Source organism: Amia ocellicauda, chromosome 8 (assembly GCF_036373705.1).
Source record: "Amia ocellicauda isolate fAmiCal2 chromosome 8, fAmiCal2.hap1, whole genome shotgun sequence".
Lineage (NCBI taxonomy): Eukaryota > Metazoa > Chordata > Actinopteri > Amiiformes > Amiidae > Amia > Amia ocellicauda.
Genome location: NC_089857.1, coordinates 39466232 through 39487672, shown reverse-complemented (window position 1 = coordinate 39487672; position 21441 = coordinate 39466232). Strand labels below are relative to the sequence as shown.

General features: G+C 39.5%; 1 protein-coding gene across 1 annotated transcript; it reads right to left on the bottom strand.

Annotated features, from left to right (window-relative positions):
• Nucleotides 1-1515: 1515 nt before the first annotated feature.
• LOC136755016 (long-chain fatty acid transport protein 6) lies at nucleotides 1516-19548 on the bottom strand. Its single transcript, XM_066711365.1, has 10 exons — nucleotides 18894-19548; nucleotides 17740-17949; nucleotides 15115-15273; nucleotides 13608-13732; nucleotides 9816-10010; nucleotides 4985-5075; nucleotides 4456-4654; nucleotides 4115-4212; nucleotides 3214-3344; nucleotides 1516-2936 (listed from the first exon to the last, which is right to left on the bottom strand). Exons 1-10 carry the CDS (start codon nucleotides 19372-19374, stop codon nucleotides 2760-2762), a joined length of 1866 nt encoding a protein of 621 aa, XP_066567462.1. The 5' UTR covers nucleotides 19375-19548; the 3' UTR covers nucleotides 1516-2759.
• Between the last annotated feature and the right edge of the window lie 1893 nt (nucleotides 19549-21441).

Sequence of the window (21441 nt, the reverse complement as noted above, 5' to 3'; positions counted from 1 at the left end):
TAAACTAGCCAGTAGAAAGAGAAGGCACTTCAATATGCAGAGCACATCTGCCTCCCATTGGTTGTCGCCGAACTCCGTCACTGCGCGCTCGCTGCTAATTTGCATAACGTTGAACTTTGCTCGGCTCTGCGCTGTCGCGGCTCTCATTGGAAATGAATGGCAGCGAGTCGCTCTGTCGCGCTACGGGCAGTGAGACGCAGCTTTAGCCCGTGTGTCCACCAAAGCGTTTTTTCCTGAGGTCGGCGTCTTTTTTCAATTGTTTGCAATGGGAGCCGCGTTTTTAAAGCGCCGGCAGCGGGACGCGGCGCTGCGCGTTTTTTTCTGGTCGCCGAAAGTTGAAAAATGTTCAACTTCGGGTAAAACGCAGCGCTCGTCACTGTCACTTTTTACCCAGCCGTCCAATCACAGTGGAGGAGGGGCGGGACAAACGCGCTTCAGTCTTCCTCTGCCTTGTGCCACATTGTAGTCAGTATTTGTTAGCAACACCAACAGCCTCCGCCATTAGCGATTCAACACATGACTTCCGCAGACATTCCGTATCAAAGCACCGAAACCGCGCTGTGAAGCCTCGCAGGCGGCGTTTTCAGCTGCGGAAAACGCTTTGGTGGACACAGGCGCTATAGGGTTTGACTGGACTGGTTGTTAACCTGTGGCATGTCATCTGTTTTTTCTTCTGTAAAAACCTCTGTCAAATACTCTTTTAGAACATTTACCACATCTTGTTTGTTTTCCAAGACACTTACATTGTTTGCCCTTTATCTGTTTCACTTCCTCCTTTATTGACCTCTTGCTGTTGTATTGAAAAAAGTTTTAGCTCCAAGAGCTATCTTTCTTTCTATTTCCCTCTCTGCTTTCCTGATCCCTTTCTTAAGATCTCTTTGCAGTTCAACATATTCTTGGTATTTAGTCTCATCTCCATCCCTTTTGTATGCGCTATACAACATTTTCTTTCTCTTGATATTTTTTTGCATACCTCTATTAAACCATTTTGGCCAATGTTTTTTGGTCCTCAATTTGCTATGTTTTGTTACAAATTTCCCCTGAGCCTCAAGTAGTATATTCTTAAAATATAACCATCCATTTTCGACTGAATCTGTATCCAGTGTGCTCCAGTCTAACTCTTCTAAGTGCCGCCTCATACCTGCAAGGTTTGCTTTTCTAAAATTGTAGACCATTGTTTTAGACTTGGTTCTTGTATTTTGAAATTATGTCTCAAGGCTAACCATATTGTGATCACAGTTTGCCATTGATTCTCTAATTATCTAATAATAAATGTCCCTCTGACTCTATCTTGGTCATTTGAAAAGATCAAATCAATGCATGCACTCTCCCTGGTTGGTTCCCTGACAAATTGAGTTAGAAAGCAGTCATTTACCATCTCAACCATTTCTATTTCTGCTTCTGTAGTCCTGACTGAGCTTTCCCAGTCTATGGGCCAGATTAAATCAAAACTTTGACACACCCTCTAATAGAAAACTACAGAATTATACTTCGATGCACAGAAAATTAAATGGATGTAATTAAGAATATTTTTATTAACCTTGTGTAGTGATCATATTAGGAAACCTTAAAATACTTTTTACAGATACTCCAGAAATATTTAACTTGAAAACCAGCTTTAGTCAGAATACAACTACATTTATTTTGTAACTTTTAGTCCATTACCCGTAATTGTTAACAGTAACAATGTTCTGCCATGTGAAAACCTCAAGGAAACACATGATTGTACTCCCTCAGCTGGAGATGCACAGTTTAGCTAAAACACAGAGCATGAGGTGTAAAAATCAGCTTAACAATTTTGTACACTTTGTAATACTTTAAAAATTCATAAAAATCTGCAATGCAAAAAGATTTAGGAGCAGCATTGATACTTTTTAAATATTCAACATATGTAGCAGACCCACTGCTTAGCTTTCCAGGTAAGATCCATTGTCAATAACTATGAAGGTTAAAATTGTATGATTATAGTCATTATTATAGTTATTTATTTGTTGGTTTGCTTATTTATTCATTTTTTTTATTTTGTAGTAAGGGAAAAAACACAATCATTTTTGTGTAAAAACAATAGTACAGGGTAATAGATGCGATTACATCACAGAGCCTTCCCAAAATTAAAAATGTAATCATAATATGACATTTTGAGCTGTGTTCAATTTCAAATGTAATTAAATGAAACCTATACACTACAACTTTTACCTGAAATTACACATTTTGGCAATCTTTAATGGAACTCTACTGAGCTCTTTTTAATGTCTGATTGGTCTAAATTAAACAACAATTAACTTAGTTCAGAACTGAATGATGAAGTAGTTAGTAACTGAGGGCGCTTTTCTGTTTAGGTTTCATTACTTGCTTGAAATGTTCTGGGTTTATACTGTACTGGGGACTGAATCTGGAATTTCTGAAAACCAATACCAAGATTAATCTAATAACTTAAATTTAAAAATATGATCAGAATTGCTCAACCTATCTAGTCTCTAGCTGAAACTGCAAGTGGAAATGTAAACTCCTCCATTGTTTTGCCATCTTAAGATCACCGATGTTAGCATGACCTTTACTATGTCAAAGTTATGTATTATTAACCTGCACTGTCTCTGTAAATTGCTCACAACTAAGGAAATCATCAATTATTTAATGATTATTTGACCGGGAGCACTTTGCTTTGCCCACCAGGTATAACATTACATAGTGCATTAAATTGCCATTCCTACACTGTTGTGCCAGTAGAACAATAATTAGGAGCCTGAAAACACAGACTGCTACAGCTTCTGTTGCCCAGAGACAATGTCTTCATAGATGGCCTTCGTTAGAGGGATGTAACATTTCTCTGAATAATCTAAGAAATACAAGGGGTCTGTCACATGTGAAGGGTTGAATCCATCTCGCACTAATCGAAACTTTTGCTGCTTGTAGGTTCCAGTCATGTCCATTGATTCCTGCAAGAACAGTAAATCTACATCAGACAAATATCAGACTTCCAGAAAACAGTATTTTCTGTGCACGTATCATAAAAACATTACTTCTCTAAATGGAATATGTTCCCATTTTTTTTTCCTCTAAACTGGGGTTGTGATATTATGGATCATGCTGTATTTAAAGGTCTTAAACTGTGAAAAGCAAGCATACAGAACTATATATAGCTATATATACACACACTCACACACATACATATACACAATTAAGAAAGACTTTTTTTAAAAACACTTAAATGACCTGAATTCTAATGAACCGTGGCTGTGCGTAGCTCGGCAGGTGTTCGGCTACGTGCTCATACAGCTTCTTCCCATCGAATTCACAGCCAGGTTTGAGAATAACTGCTGCCATGCCTGTTTTGCCTTCATTAGCTGGAGAAGAACAACACATTGGACACGACTGATTTGAACTATTCCTCATTTCAACTGAAACTGCTCTCCTGGCAGTCACGGACTCCCTCAGCTGTGCTTGGGCTAACCTCTTTCCTCATTCCTCATCCTCCTTGATCTCTCTGCAGTGTTTGACACCGTTGATCACTCCATCCTCCTCTCCTGCCTTGCTGACCTTGGAATCTATGAGACTGCTGTCGTTTGGTTCTCCTCCTACCTCATCTTCCTGTATTTTCCCTATTCTGACCCTCTCAACCTCTCCAAATCTGATGATCTCTTCTTTCCCCCCCTCCTCCTCACCTTCTATTGATCTCTCCATCTCAATCCCCTTAGAATCTACGACACTCTCTCCCTCTTCTTCAGCTAAGAACCTAGGAGTCACCCTCGATCCTGCGCTCTCCTACACTCAGCACATCACCACCATTTGTGGTTTCCCCTCTGCCCCTTCCCTTAGCTCTTATCTATGACTTGAGTGCATCTTGTCTGCACCTGTTAGCCATTAGAACTAGGATGTAGAACTGTATATTTTACCTGTGCACTTATGTAATCTTGAAACTGTAATTGTATTATGTTTGATTTGTAACTTTGTACTGTTTTACTGCACTTAACCTGTAAGTCGCCCTGGATAAGAGCATCGGCCGATAAATAAATAGCAATAATAATAATCTATTTTGCTGTGCTCCATCTGCCTTTTCCTAACCCATGCCAAAGCACATTGAATTGACTGGTAGATTATCCATTCCCGTCCTTACCTGGAACTTCAACCCCATATACATTTGCCTCTTGCAAAAAGTCCATCAGTCCAATCATGTCAGTTACCTCCGTTGTGGCAACATTTTCCCCTTTCCACCTACAAACAATATTCAAAAAGCATGGAGTGATCAATTCATCTCTGTACATTACATATATGATACAGTCAATTCTAGCATGTTGAATTGTAAAAATATACTTCTAATCAGAAAACCTACCCTCTAAAAATTCAGAGACACAATTACATGAATCAAAATATATATTTTGTTTTTACCTCATAAGACGCATACTATCAGATTCACAGCTGAACAAACTTTTTTCGCAGATTTCTTTAAACTATTACCTGAACGTATCTCCAATTCTGTCCTTGAAATGAACAAAGTTGTCATGGTCTTCACACATTAAATCCCCAGTGTTAAAATAGGCATCTCCTTTCCTGAAGACGTCCCGTAGCAGTTTCTTCTCCGTGAGCATTTTGCTTCCGGCGTAGCCAAAAAACGGGTTCTTCGAATTTACCTGCGATAACATCAGTCCCGTCTCACCTGCAACCAAGCACAGAAATGGCCAGTCAGACAACCCGACCCCTGCCTGTCACCAAGACCCAGGGCCGTGACTAATGCAGGGTGTGTTTATGGATCTGCTGGGAACTGTGGGTGGCAGAGCTTTCTCAACGCTGTGCCTCAATTTGTACATTCTTTATACATTTCAGGTTTCATTTGATTCTTTGGTTAATTGATTTACTGATGAACTGGCTGAACATACATTGGCATGACTAACAGAAATTCAAACAGAATACATTATTCAATACAATTCTAATAATTATATCACATAATAACCCTTTACGCACCTTTTTAAAAAGTGTATTTTCTTACCTTTCTGCACCAGCTCACAAAAGCCTTGTTTGTTTCGCACAGGTTCGTCCTTCTCCAGATCATATTTCACCATTTGGTACTTAAAAAATAACTGAAATGGGCAAGAAACTGAGTCAGAATATGAAGTAGTGCTGTGAATATAATTTGATTATTTGGTAACACTTTACAATAATAGACACCAATTCTTAATTAATTGCTGTATGAATACCAGAAGAATAACACATAAATAGTTTAATCCGACCTCTGCTCTTAATCATGTATATAACAAGGTTAGGGTCAGGGTTAGGGATAGGGTTACAGAACTTCATAATTAATTTGAATTACATCATTTTGAGACACAAGAGAAAACTCAAATGACTCCCTTTTAGGCCACCAGAGGGCTTACCATCCCCACAGATTGCCTCAGTGTACTAGTTCATAGATATCATTTATTTGGCTATACGTGCAGACAGAGCTTCAAAAAATCTTTTAAAATGATGCACAAAACAAGCCTTTAGTTTTGACCCAGAGCTTTAAATTTACTTTATGCAATATTTGTATTTGTAATCTGTGTAGTATTTGGAGCGGATGTCTCTTATTTTGCTTAATATTAATTTAAACGGTGCATGTATTTAAGCTTGGAACACAGTGCCATTTTCAGTGTAGAAGATTAAAACTTTATATAATTTATACAAATATTATAGAGTGGCTGATTGTTTTAAATAAATAATCGTTACGTTGAGTGTGTCTACATTCTATGACAAATGCTGGTCAGAAACATTCACCCTCCCTAAAAGAAGGTTTTAAGATCTACTCTGTGTAGTATTTCCCCCTTCACTGCCACAGCCTAGATAGAGCCCTCAGAGAAGACATTTCTTACAACCAGGTAACAAATAAATACAAATCAGAACTTTTGAATTACCAACCCATTATTTTTATATTTATGTGTTTACATCACAGATAAGTACAATGAAAAACAAGGAAATGTGGGTCAATGTTTGTTTTACTGTGATTGAAGGGAGAAGTGTTAAAAAAAAATGTATTTTTCTTTCATTCTTAACAGATTGGAAAGTAGCAATGTTCCAACTTGAGTAACCAGTCAAAGTGCATTGAACTGTTTACCTAATTTATTTTTAAATTGCCACCGGGCTTAATCTCTTATGCAAGCCGAGATTGTTTATGGCACGTTTTCTGACTAAGAAAAGCTGGAGCAAATAAAGGCTTCCTTCACATACTTTGCATGGAGGTAGCCGAGACTCTTTTCCGAGTTCTCTTTGATCTTCTACTGACAAAAGAGTTAGAAATTGTAATCCACTCTGAAATGGAAGTTCAAACCCATTCATCTCCAGCTGAGCATCCAGACCAGGAAATATTATATATCACACTGACTTTTCACCCAGTTCCTATTCAGTTCTCATGTGCACACAGAAACTCAGTCTGTGCCACTTAATTGCTTTCATCTGTGCACACAACTCAGCCAATGAAATGTAGGAAAGGCCTCCCCATTAAGAAGTGCTACTTTTCCAAAACATACTGCACTAAAAACTGTTAGTCAGCGAACTCATTCCTCACAATGGTTTTGGAAGAACTAGAAATGCTTTGTAAGCGGGGTGTTCATAAAGAACACACTGACAAACACTGAACGCACCTCATCCTGTATAACTAAAATGTTGCCAATTGTGAATTTAATTTAATGTATTAAGTTCTACATTGAACGGTTTAGAGGCTAAATCCTTAAAGCCTAATCTGACTAATTCTGTTCTGGTTGGCTGCCTGGGGATAGACATATAGTGATATAATGTAATATGCTAGTAATGTTTTGTTAAACTGTATTTGTTAAACTAGCCATTTGCTCAAATTCTCCTCATCAGGTATTGTGCTGAAAGATAGATTTGGTGTCGGCAGTTCTAATCAGAATTTATTACGTGCACAGGAAAAAACTGCAGATCACAGCAACAGAAAGTATTAAACAAGTATAATGCTGTTTTTCCAAACTTTTCAAGGAAGTACACAGCTTATATATCCATTTTGGGACATACACTCAAGTTGCCTGACATTTTACAAACAGTGTCTGATTGGTCATCTAAATAAGTAGACCAGTGATTTAATTGGCATTCTAAAATAAGCCTACCCATCACATCTATATTATTACAATTATTACTCATGAATAATAATTATTATCCTCTAAATTGCCAGCTGCATTGGAAGATCATTTGCCGATAGCAAAGATAGGTTTGAAACTCAACTCAACAATAATTCAACAATAATATTGTTCTTATGTTTTGTACGTCGCCCTGGACAAGGGCGTCTGCTAATAAATAAATAATAATAATAATAATGAGGCAAGTAAGAAATGTAAGTTGCTGATAAACTAAAAAGGAGTAACTGAGAAGATAAAAAAAGCAAGTTCCCATAATTCATTTTAAAAGAATGCAGGCAAATGAATAGTTACTTGTTAGAAAACTCCAGGGTCACAGCACACAAAGCACAGAAGCACAAAATGATTTCTATTTTCCTCCACAGTATGTAATATAAGTATGCATATTTTTTTTAAACACAGGTACAAACTGGTGCTTGCCACGGTATTAAAGATAAAAATACAGAGACCATAATCAAGTAATAAAACTGCCCGTCTAAATGATCTGCTCGCTCTACTGCCAAACAAGAGCAGATTTATCATGCCAATACCTAATCATACTAGACTCTGTCTTGGGAACACCCAACCTGGAGTGTTATTATAAATATACAGTGAGGGAAAAAAGTATTTGATCCCCTGCTGATTTTGTAAGTTTGCCCACTGACAAAGAAACAACAATAAAATCCAGAAAAACGCATTTCAAAAAAGTTATAAATTGATTTGCATGTTAATGAGGGAAATAAGTATTTGATCCCCTATCAATCAGCAAGATTTCTGGCTTCCAGGTGTCTTTTATACAGGTAACGAGCTGAGATTAGGAGCACTCTCTTAAAGGGACTGCTCCTAATCTCAGCTCGTTACCTGTATAAAAGACACCTGTCCACAGAAGCAATCAATCAATCAGATTCCAAACTCTCCACCATGGCCAAGACCAAAGAGCTGTCCAAGGATGTCAGGGACAAGATTGTAGACCTACACAAGGCTGGAATGGGCTACAAGACCATCGCCGAGCAGCTTGGTGAGAAGGTGACAACAGTTGGTGCGATTATTCGCAAATGAAAGAAACACAAAATAACTGTGTCTCCCTCGGTCTGGGGCTCCATGCAAGATCTCACCTCGTGGAGTTTCAATGATCATGAGAACGGTGAGGAATCAACCCAGAACTACACGGGAGGATCTTGTTAATGATCTCAAGGCAGCTGGGACCATATTCACCAAGAAAACAATTGGTAACACACTACGCCGTGAAGGACTGAAATCCTGCAGCGCCCGCAAGGTCCCCCTGCTCAAGAAAGCACATGTACAGACCCGTCTGAAGTTTGCCAATGAACATCTGAATGATTCAGAGGAGAACTGGGTGAAAGTGTTGTGGTCAGATAAGACCAAAATCGAGCTCTTTGGCATCAACTCAACTCGCCATGTTTGGAGGAGGAGGAATGACCCCAAGAACACCATCCCCACCGTCAAACATGGAGGTGGAAACATTATGCTTTGGGGGTGTTTTTCTGCTAAGGGGACAGGACAACTGCACCGCATCAAAGGGACGATGGACGGGGCCATGTACCGTCAAATCTTGGGTGAGAACCTCCTTCCCTCAGCCAGGGCATTGAAAATGGGTCGTGGATGGGTATTCCAGCATGACAATGACCCAAAACACACAGCCAAGGCAACAAAGGAGTGGCTCAAGAAGAAGCACATTAAGGTCCTGGAGTGGCCTAGCCAGTCTCCAGACCTTAATCCCATAGAAAATCTGTGGAGGGAGCTGAAGGTTCGAGTTGCCAAACGTCAGCCTCGAAACCTTAATGACTTGGGAGAGGATCTGCAAAGAGGAGTGGGACAAAATCCCTCCTGAGATGAGTGCAAACCTGGTGGCCAACTACAGGAAACGTCTGACCTCTGTGATTGCCAACAAGGGTTTTGCCACCAAGTACTAAGTCGAAGGGGTAAAATACTTATTTCCCTCATTAACATGCAAATCAATTTTTTAACTTTTTTGAAATGTGTTTTTCTGGATTGTTTTGTTGTTATTCTGTCTCTCACTGTTAAAATACACCTACCATTAAAATTATAGACTGATCATTTCTTTGTCAGTGGGCAAACGTACAAAATCAGCAGGGGATCAAATACTTTTTTCCCTCACTGTATGCAATTTGAAAAAGTAACTGATTCAAAATGATACTTACAAAAATCAATACAAAAATCGTAAAAACAAAAAGCAAACACAAAAAACATTAATCTTTACACACTTTTTGAACATGAGATATGATTCAATCTGAAAACACTGCACTGGAAAATGATTATTTGGCCACAACGCAGCTCAACACAATCCACTGTTGACTATTCTTGTGCAGATTGCTGTTGTGAACTCAGGACTGAAGTCACTCCACATATTTCAATGTCAAGATGGAGCATCTTTAACATTGTAAATGAGGCATTATTGTGCCATTATTAGATAGTTAATCCATTAGTACATCCTATATTCTTTGACCGAATATGCTGGTCAATTTGGATTAGGGTCTTGCTAGAGAGAATGTTTTTTGTTTGCTCTTGCTTGTTGTTTTATGCACACTTTCTAAGTGCTAGTTTCCTGTTCTACGTCACCTTATGAAGAAATCAAATATGAAGTGGATTTAAATACATAATTCATGCCTAGAAACATGCTCCACTAATTTTCATATTGATTTGAGGAGACAGCTGTAGGAGAACAGGACTCACCTTGTAGAAGAAATTGGAACGACCGACGGCTCCTATTTGCCCAGTGTGGTTCATGAAGCAAACATTCCCTTCTGTGGACCCATAGAGCTCACACATTTTAATGTTCCCAAAGCGATCGAGGAACTCTTTCCAAATGTCCTGACGCATGCCGTTCCCCACCGCCATGTGAACCTTGTGGTCTTTTTCACCTTCTTTCTGTGGAAGCCAAAAATACATCAGTGGGGAAGATCTAGCAAAGATGATTTGTAACTTCCCATTTTCAAATGACAGCTTAGGTGCTTGCCCACCTTGTACAGGACTGTGAGTTTCAGCACACAGAGACAACACTAATGCAATAGGCTACTTCAGCATTCTGATTTACAAATTTAGCAGCTTTAGCATGATCATAGCTAACGCTTGCGAGAGAACAAAGTCATAGAAACTCTTTGATTTGTAGTCACAACCTTCTAAATGCATGAGAGAGAGAATGACAGAAAATGCTCTAGCAAAATGGTTTTCATCAACTATCCCCCATTCACTTAACTTCTATTACCCAGAGGAGCAATGCACCGCTGTAGTGAAACTGGGAAGTGCTGTGCAAGCTGTTTAATACATCGATGAACAACAAAATAAATCTAAATGTGCTTGGAATTCACATACGCTTTGAAAAATATACAAAAACATAGGATAAGATGCTTAAATGCCAGATTTTCACTGAGTTTTCAATAATTGTTATTATTATTAGTAGTAGTATTATAATATTCAGTCTTGTCTCTTGTATCTTAATAGGGAAGAGTTCAAGCCATTGCCCGATTGTTACTCTTTTGGATTATCCACTGCATTCCATGAACATAGGAGGATGTATGTTCCTCACATAAGCGTGGGTTCGTATAAGCGATCTGAACAAAGGCAGCTTTGAGCCGTTGCACTTGTTCAGCACAACCAAAGAACAGTATCCTTTATAAGGATGTTCTGTTCTGTTCTCGTAAAGGAAGATGGGCAATTTTCCCTCGAATCAAAAGCCTGTTTTGAAATAAACAATTTAGCTTACTGTTGGCTTGCACCATTGTGTTAATGAAACTCAGAATGCTAATTGTATTTTTTTCCACCTTATCATTTTCTCTGTGGGGGTATATCTTGTTCAACTTCACCTCGGAAAACATCACACTCACTAACAAAAGTATTGAGTCTCAAGGAAATTGCATAGCAGAGGTGGGTTTGCTATTTGCAACCCATGAGACATAAAATCACATTTACCTCTTTGTTTGCAAGCTGAATTATACTGAACAAAAATATAAATGCAACCTGCTACAATTTCAACGATTTTACATTATAGTTCATATAAGGAAATCAGTCAATTTAAATTAATGAATTGGGCCCTAATCTATGGATTTCAAGTGTTTTGAGGGACCGTGCTATTGGCATGCTGACTGCAGGAATGTCCACCAGTGCTGCAGTCAGGTCAAGACCCTGGTGAGGACGATGAGCCGCAGATGAGCTTCCCTGAGACGATTTCTGATAGTTTGTACACAAAATCTGTGGTTGTGGAAACCCACAGTTTCATCAGCTGTCTGGGTGGCTGGTCTCAGACAATCCCGCAGGTGAAGCCAGATGTGGAGTCCTGTGCTGGAGTGGCTGAGAGGCCAGTTGGACGTACTGCCAAATTCTCCAAAACGACGTTGGAGGCGGCATATGGTAGAGAAATGAACATTCAATTCTCTGACAACTCCTCTGGTGGACGTTCCTGCAGTCAGCATGCTAATTGCACACTCCCTCAAAACTTGAGACATCTTGTGGCATTGTGTTGTGTGACAAAACTGCACATTTAGAGTGGGCTTGTGCTGTTTAATCAGCTTCTTGATATGCCACACCTGTCAGGTCGATGGATTATCTTGGCAAAGGAGAAATGCTCACTAACAGGGATGTTCACTAACGGACAAAGGTTTTAGAACTCTTCCATTTTTCCAGTTTTTATTGAAATGTACGCAGTTTAAGGTCTCAATTTACAGTACTCTGAAATTAAAGCATAGGGAAAAAAGTGTTTAACAAAATGTAAGCCCTTAAGCTGACTAACCCCTCTGGTACCCTTAAGGGCACCAAATCCGTGCGCTTCTCTTTAATCCCATGTGTACTCTTCACTGTTGTGTTTGCCAAGTGTTTGATATCCCATGAAAGCAGAGACCCTCAGCTTTCTAACAATGTGAAAAATTAGTTTTTTATACCCCATTCCATGGGCGTCGCTAGACCCCTTTTTCTGGGGCAAGTGCCCCGGTATAAATCTGCTGTGCCCCAGTAAAATCTCAAGTTTGAGTTTTAACAATTTACTTTATTTGTCAGTGCATTCATTTAGATTGATAATCCGGGAAAAAATAAATGGATCTAAATGCAACGCAATAACCCAATCAATGCTTGTAAAAGCAACGCAGTTGAACCGAAAACACAAACTGATGCATGCGCGCAGAAATCCACGTCCACGCGCGCCTGTGTGCTGCTATAATAGCCACTGCAGCGCGCACACAGAAGTCCAGGTGTCGGCATGCAAGTCAGAATTGAGGTAGGTTTTGTTATTTGCGTATACAGTGTATGCCTTTTATGCCGTAAAACATGTTGAGAATGTTCATGTACAGTATGTTGAAGATACTTAAATAAAGATTTTCATAAAGATTAATATCTCTACATGTTTACCTTTCCCAGTACTTCTTGCAGTGTAGGCATAGTGGGTTAAGCAAAGGAAGTTTGTATAGTGCATTGTGTTGCACACTTCTTGCACATAGCAGGCTTTCAAGAAAAAAAAAGCAATTTGAGTAATAGTAATAGTAATAGTAATAGTAATAGTAGAGCTTTATGTCTAGCAACACCCCTGCCCCATCTGCATTTACACATCCCTGCCCACCCCACACCCTTACGCATTCTGAAATTGGGGGGGTGGGGGGATACTTGGTCTGAGTAGGAATACAAAACCTCAGAAAATATTGACAATTATGAGATATTCTGGTACCAGACAGTCTACTGATCAAAAATCCACGTTTTGGTAGAAGCAACACACACCTGTAGAGAGCTCAGAATGTCAAGATGGAAAACTCTGTTTACAGTGTACTAGTACACAACAATTTTACATAATTGGATCTGAACTTCTCTGTGTTTGATAGAACATCAAATAATATATACTGGATTAATCGTTAGGTTGTTCTGAACAAAACAAGCCTGTTTGCAACGAAACCTGATCAAAACTGGGTGATCTGTGACAGTCTAAATGAGACCCCCCCCCCCAGGAGCAGACACCGGGTGATGTGGAAAATGTAAATAGGATGTGTTTGAGAATTAAACGTGCTAGTAGCCAAGAGAATAAGCTTTCAAATGATGTGCGCATTGTAGGAATACAGAGTAACTTCTATGCACAGGAGCTCCGCATATCACTGCCAAATAATGCTTAAGAGGGTGTAGTAACAGTATCTCGGAAATGTACATTATTTTTCAGTTTTTGGTAACCTAAACTATTTTTTAACCTTTGTACCATTTCAGGTTATTCACTGGACTGCTTATATTTCAATAAAAAACTGGAAAAATGGGGCTGTTCTAAAACTTTTGACCAGTAGTGTAGATAAATAAGCTTTCTTTTTGCATATGAAAAATTTCTGCGATCTTTCATTTCAGCTCATGAAACATGGGACCAACACTTTACACATTGCGTTTTTTTGTTCAATAAATCTTATGACATTAAAATTAGTGTGTCAGAAGCATAGTCCTTGTCTGTTAGGTTACTCTCTAGCAACTGAATTGAACCCCCCCAAGAAAACCAAAAAGCTATTTTACTCTGGGCTGATTGCAGAGGTAGCGACAGAGCTCTCCGATGTACTGGAACACGGTTATGTTGTACTTTTTACAGTCACTCCAGAACTGCGTCGCTGAGAATTTCTTCTTCAAGATGCAAGTAGCACCTGTTTAAGAAAAAACAATACGGAGGTCTACATGAAACAATATAAATTCAGGTCAGAGTGCAGCGTATTTCACTTCACTTCCATTCTTTATCATATCCATAACTACAGAGAAATAAATCTGAAAGTCAGAGCCCACATTTAGACTGTGAATCCGGTCTGATCTGGCAATATAACAGGTTTTTGTTTATAAGTAATATGTTTTACAATGATAGTCATTGTGCTAAACAACCACACAAACAAAGCATGTATGTAATTGGTCAGCTGCTTCAAATTTTCACACTCAACAATTTGTCTCAGAATGAGAGGGTTACGGATAATGTGCGTGAATATATGACTATAACTATTAAAGAAATAAGCCTGCGTATGCTGAGCGGAAATCAGTTGAGTGACCCCGTATAATGAATTTGTAACAGTTCATTCAGTCTGACAAATTAGTTATTTTCTTCGAACAGTACATGGTTTACCTCTTACATAAACCTGCAGCTCGTCCATCCTTTGGTGTGTCACTTTGGTTAAAAACCACAGACTCCCTAAATCATAGTATATTTTGGTGTCGGAATGAAATATTGACTTGTCATCTCATCCTGGCTTTAATATGGACCCTCAGTTACAGGAGACAAGACCATTCCTCTGATGTGGAGGGACAGTGCACTCTACCCAGCCTAGGGGGATTGTTGTAATCATTTTGGCTCTGTACGCCACCACAATGGATTTGAAAGGAAACAATCAAGATGTGCTTGAAGTGTAGACTTTCATCTTTATTTTGAGGGTAGTTACATCCAAATTGGGTGACCGGTGTAGGAATTACACCCATTTTTATATGTGGTTCCCTCAATTTTAGGATCTCAAAAGTAATTGGACAAACTAAAATAATCATGAATTAAATTGTGAGTTTCCATACTTGGTTGCAAATCCTTTGCAGTCAATGACTGCCTGAAGTCTGGAACCCATAGACATCACCAGATGCTGGGTTTCTCTCCTGGTGATGTAGACAATTAAAGTCTACACTTAAAGCACATCTTTCAAATCCATTGTGGTGGCGTACAGTGACAAAATGATGACTATTGTGTCACTGTCCAAATATTTATGGACCTTACTGTATATCAGTCACATGACATTATCGTGCAAGGCCAGGGCTCCATCAGTTTACAGCTGTAACTGCGACCCCTCCTGCGGGGTCCAAGAACCACCTGCACAACAGCAGTGCTCTTACTTGCGATGGCCGCCTTCAAGCCCACTCCCAGCCGCTTGCTCTGCAAAGTACAGTTTTCACAGGGCACATGTAAACGGCATCGCTACCATGTTACTACCAATTTACATCACTAATCTGTGACACCTAATGCATTTGGTGTTCTATCAACTGCAAACTCATAGTGTCGTACCTAATTCGATGGTTCCACCGATTCCAATGAGAGAGGCCGCACTGTGATACAGGGGAAGGGGGATGTACACAATGTCATCATAAGTAGCTCCATAGGCCCAAAACCCTGCAGCTGCCTTGAGTGTCTGAAGTTGGGTAATAACAGCTGCCTTGGGGAGTCCTGGAAAAAAGACACAGAGGAAAAACTCTCAGCCATACTATGTTCAGCTTTTACTTCAGAAAAAGGAACACATGCTGATCTTTATTATTACTGTATTACAGTAACTACTTCAATACTACATGGAGATCATCTGATTTCTAAGGCTCAGCTGCAGTTCAGTGGAGGTTTAAATTTCTTCATAAAGAGCACCTGGTGAGGTACCTAACAACTATAATGTTTATCTTTGCAAATACTCTCACAATCCAGCCAGAATATTTTTTCTAACTTGGGCCAGTATTCATATCAAGGAAACATTCTTAACAGATGTAGTCATAGGGAGTTTCACGCTACACAAAAGTAGGGCTGTGCTACAACAATCTGAAGAGAGAGTAACTAAGCCCTTGTAGTTAATGTTAAACTAGACTCAGCATAGCCAAAAAAATAAACATTAAACATTTAAACAATTAATGCCAGTTTTTGTCCATCAAATGAAATTACAATTCTTGCCCTGAATCAGCTCTCATCAGAAACTGACATGACATGGAAAACTATATGCCCCTTAAGGTTTTAAGCAGATTCAAACTTCATACTATTTATGCTGGAATATAACGAGAGGTACTGAAACTGTAATACCCCTGTGCCCTGATTGGCCAGGCATTTTCTGTGTGAACCAAATGCTACACACTGTGTCACTCTCACTTGATATTCCTTCAAAAGAGATCGAGATCTAGCACACAATCAGCAAACAGTTCCACAACACAAGCCTTTTATTATGACCCCTAACACAAGGACAAGGTGGTGTTGTCAAATATACAATTCACAAGTGTTGGAGGCAAAGGATGTCACAGAGCTGGCGAGTTATTTTCTGACTGGTAAGCAGTCAAACACCATCAGACACATCAGTCTGTGCCATCAGACACAAAATCAGCTACAAAAACCCAAAGTTTGAATGTGCATATTCTTCCAATATTATTATTTTACTATGGTCTCTATAGTTCTCAAATCACGTCTACTTTTCATATGAGTGGATCTCACACCAAACCAACTCATGCAAACACCTATAAGTGCATGCAGTGTTTCCCCCAGAAATGTGCAATGGCAGGGTGGTCAGTCACTGAATTGTTGAAGTGGGGTGGGGCGGGTGTGCTAGCAGATCGTCACCGGTGGAGGGGGTTATCTGTTGCGAACAAGAGCGTGGGAGTGGTGAACGAGAGTGTGAGGCGTAGCATGTGCGCTTGTGTTTTTAAGTTGTTGTTAAATAATGGTATCATGGTAGAAACACTGGTATCTGGAATGTGTATGGTCTGTGTGATAAGATGCACGCCGTTTTCAGTTATCTCATTAAGAATCTGTCCCCAGTGTTTTAACAACTCATGCAAAAATCCCACCGTGCATAAATACTATAACTTACCAAAGGCTGTATCTTCTAAAAGATTCTGCACATATTTAAAAACAATGAAAGAAAACATCATGGGAACGTAAGAACAGCAATTTCATGATCAATTCATTAACAGATTCCTTTAGGAAACAAGTACTCATCCCTACTGATATGTATCAACTGTTAGCAGTCTCGAAGAAATTCGGAGAAAGGTCTCTCATGAAGTATAGCTCATACTGATAAAATCTGTCATCAAGTTAACAAAACAATAAAAGAAACCATTCTTTTCATAGGCATCTTCTTCTGTAATGTGCACTGAAATTTCTAGCCACATGCACGACACCTGGTGATGATTAAAGTATGGAGAGAGTTTTACGTGGTGACATAATTGAATGATACACGTGAACATCGGGATGATAAATCACAGCAGTTGTAATTCAATTGAAAAATGCTGACTAGTCAAGTAGCCATCTACTCAAAGTAGAGCTGCAGGTTCTAGGTGAAAAGATTGCAGCACATGATAAGGTAATTCTGCAGTACACGGAAGGGAGGCAATCTTTTAAAACTAGTTAAACCAGTCTGTGTGGAGGACACATCTCCACTTGCAACAAAATATTTGCCCTCAGGCATTTTTTGTGCAAATACAACAGTGGCAATGGCTCAAATGGGTGGTTGACATGGTAGAATCTGTGAGATCTCTGAACTTTGTGCAGCGCTAATCCATTTCCATGGTAAACTTTAAACTGTTTCAGAATTCCTGTCAAACACCGGTTTCTCTGCAAGTTTCTACACCGAATCGAACGTTACAGGGTGGGTATCGCAGCATGATGCAATGTCTCCAAACCTGAAGGGTCAAGGGTTTGTCTCCATTGTGAGAGTTGTGTTCAGCTGAATAACAAGCAACTGTCATTATCTTACTACTTTATACATAATTTGAATGGTTTTACTTCCATTACACACACACTACCCAATTATTAAGTTACAGTGCAGTCTCAACTTAATTTCCCAAGTTTAACTGTCTATGTTCAGTTTGATTTTTCTTCATTTATATTCAAATCTTACAAAAGTGTTGTTTTACTTTCTTAGGACATTAAGGACTAGTAACTCACCTGTGGTTCCTGAAGTAAAAATATACAATGTGGGGGCCTTCACAGAAGACACAGCACGCAGACACGCTGGTACCGGTTCTTCAGAGGCCTGGTCCAGTTTGTCCAGCAAAGTACATGTGCCAGGTTTAGTGGCCTGCCTGGCCATCACCCACACACTGATGTTGTCCTTCTGCAGACTGGGCAGGACATCCTCAAGTGTGTCTATCAAGTCTGTAAGATAACAGTTTACAAACCAGTCCATTGCCAATGTGAAAGGTCTTACAGAATTCAGTACAATTGTGTATTTAATGAGGGTGTATCCCCATACTCCCAATTCAATTCAGTTCTATAATGGAATAAACCCTCTCTATGGTCTTTGTTAAGACTTCAAATGAACCCATCAGGCTGATCTAGTAACATACTGGTATCTCTCAGGAATCCTGCTTTTTCCCGACATGGTCAATACAAAACTGAATACCTCTGCTGTCTGTCAAACGAAATTTGTGATTTTTTGTTTGTTTGAGTGAATGGAAACACTGAACACATGTAACAATATTAATCTCCAACTCCACTGGCAGGTTTTTGCTATTATAATACCCCTATCAATTTCTAATTTGACTTCAATTTGAGGGTTAACCGACTCCACGTTGAATAAAAATAAGAAACACGTCTAAGCTCGCATATAGGTACAATTATTTATTCTGTTTAAGATACTTAAGAAAAAAACTAGAAAACTAGGCGGGACTGCTGTCTTAGTTACTAGTAGTTAGTATCCACAGTGATCACTATTTCTGCTATTGTTTTTATTGTGGCTTTCTTAAAAGTATATTGAAAATAACAAATCACGTTATTTAATCGGCATTAATATGCCACACGCAAACCTAGTTTATGAATTTGCTAATCATTATTATGTAAAGCTACCCGTACAGAATCAATAAGACGAGGGTGGCGTCGGTGATCGACAGGTCTGCGCAGATCTGCACAATCCCACCGATCCCATTGGTGGAGCCGCGCAGACCCGCGCAGACCCGCGCAGAGCTGCCGACTTCTGCGCTACACCAACGCGACTGATGCATCTCACGGGCAAATGACAACATACGAAGATAAAAAGGGTGCATGTATCTTTGACTGTCATCCTGTCCATGCAATACACATATAAATACATAAATGTTTACCTGCGCCGATAATGAGCATTTTGGCCCCGCAGCTGCTGAAACAGTGCAGCAGAGACCTGGCTTTGATGTTGGTGTTGAGAAACGCCACCGCGCATCCCAGCTTGCAGAGCCCGAACCAGGTGCAGATGAAGTCGGGCTCGTTGCTCATTAAAAGGGCCACAATGTCGCCTCTCTGCACGGCTCCGTGCGTCCTGAAAACCTGCGCCACTTTGTTACTCCTTCTATCCACGTCTCGGTACGTGTGGACACTTCCCTCGAAGACGACAAACGGCTTGTCGGGCAGTCTCTCCGCCTGCTGCACAAACCTGTCCAGCACCGTGACCACTCGAGAAGTCATCTTGTACATCTCGATCTTGATCCCGTACCTGATCACCTTGGTTAAATAAAAAAAGTCCTTCCAAAAGTATGGGAAGTTGTGTTTCTGCAGGATATGCAAGGCGCATAAGCCAGCTAGCAACGCTATCGCCCATGCTAGGAGCATTGCTGCTGCTGCCCAGTAGGAAAACAACAAGAACAGCACGACTGGAAATATCCGTCAGCACAATAATAACATTTTCACCAGACTCTGCTGTTATTACACTCCTGCTACACCAACCGCGCACAAAACGAAAAGTCTGTATCTGCTGCAGCAGAGCCAAGTGCGTGTCATGTGACCAGTGTGTTGCACTACATGCCAGGCAGTGGGCGTGCCGGCGGACCATGCTTTGTTTGTACCCTCAGCCCAGAGAAAACACTGATGCCCGCTGTATGGTAACTAGAAATGACATGTTGTCGAGCAAGCCAAGCCTGCATTTACTTTCTTTCCTCCCAGTTGCTTTTTGGAGACTGGGAACTCTTCATTTCTCCTCCATGTGAACCTCCCCTCCCCCCATTTCCCCCAAATCCATACATTGACGCACATACACACATCGTACGAACGAGTTACAAACTTGCAACACATCAACGATATTGCAGATTGGATTTCACTTTTTAGTAGACGGAAACACTTTGACTTTATAGGACGGCTTGCATAGTGTAATCGGGTGTGCCTATATGTTTGTATAAGTTTTAAAAAGTAGTTTAAGTGGGTGGGGGTTGCTCTGGAATGTGTTCAGATGGGGAGGAGTGTAATGAGACTAATGTGATGGCTGTGACAGTACCAGCACTAGGGTTTATTCTCGTCTGAACGTCATATTCTGTATTTGAGGCTTGCATGTGTCGCACCTCGCTGTATGGCAGGCCATCTCAACATCCAGAGCTGTGCAAATGATTCAAAGGTGTCTCGAGTTTATTTCAAGGTATCTGAAATACATTTCTTCATATCTCTTAATGTGAATTTGGCTTGCCATATGGATGGATGTAGATAGCTTATGGATTATTTACAGCAGGCTACTAGGATCTGCGAGGAATATGATCAATTATGTTTATTTGATGTTGAGATTTTGTTTATCATTCATGCTGATTGTTACAGCCGGATTAGTATTCATCAACATACTTTGAAAAGCAATTTAAAACTGTAAGAAATAAGTGTGATACATGGAAGTAATACTGCAGCACCCCCTGTTCTTGTTGTATTTTAAAGATATTTAATTCTAGCACAAGGTATGATAGCATATATGATATGATATGATAAAACAAAACAATGCAAGGTCACCAAGCCGTATAGAGCAAAGAAAGATTACACACATGTTTGACATTTTAGCAACAGGACAGAGTTCTGTGCAGAACAAAAAGTCCCACAAGATAAAGTTCTCCACACACTGAACTTGAGGAAATGACCCACTTTCCTCTCCCTCTGTGCTTCTCTAACCTGTGTGGGACCTTTGGAACAAAATAAAAAGTAGTCAAAAGAACGAATACTGCTTTTTTACATTAACTTGAGTACAAGATAAATTGCATGTTTCAACCTCTCACCTGGAGTGGAAATAATATAGTAAAATGTTAACTAATGTTTCATTATGTGTCTGTTGTACTGTTGTTGTTCAGTAGCCCTTAAAGATAGCTCAACACATTAAGGAAAGAGTTTTTTATTAAAGAAAGGCTCTTTTATTCTAAAACAATAGAGAGATCTACAGTGAGTTTCCATCCATGCGTCTCGGACAAAACTGCCTTGAATCAAATGCATTTCTATGAACTATGGCATTTATTAACTCTGCATAGGATACAAGCATATGAGTAGTACAACGTCATATTTCATTCTTTCTGTCTGTTAAATGCTCTTCCTTTTTTAATTTGCATTCAGTTATTTTAATCTGACAATATGCTTAAACACTGTGCATGACCTATTCAAAAGTGAAAGTAATTCATTCCAGAAGAAGAGTAGATGAAATGAGGCTTGAAATTGTGTCAGGTTTGAAATACGTAACATTCATAACAAACTTGAAATAAATCTCAATTGATATTGTCTCACACACAGGTGGTTGTAATCTTACCATTTGACTTTTTCCCTTGTGGCAAGAATCTCATTGCGATAAAAGTTTTTGAGCACAAATTATTTTTGATCTCAGATTTTATATGTGATACTTTAACTTATTTAATGTTTACCTTATATTCACGGTTTAGTTACCTA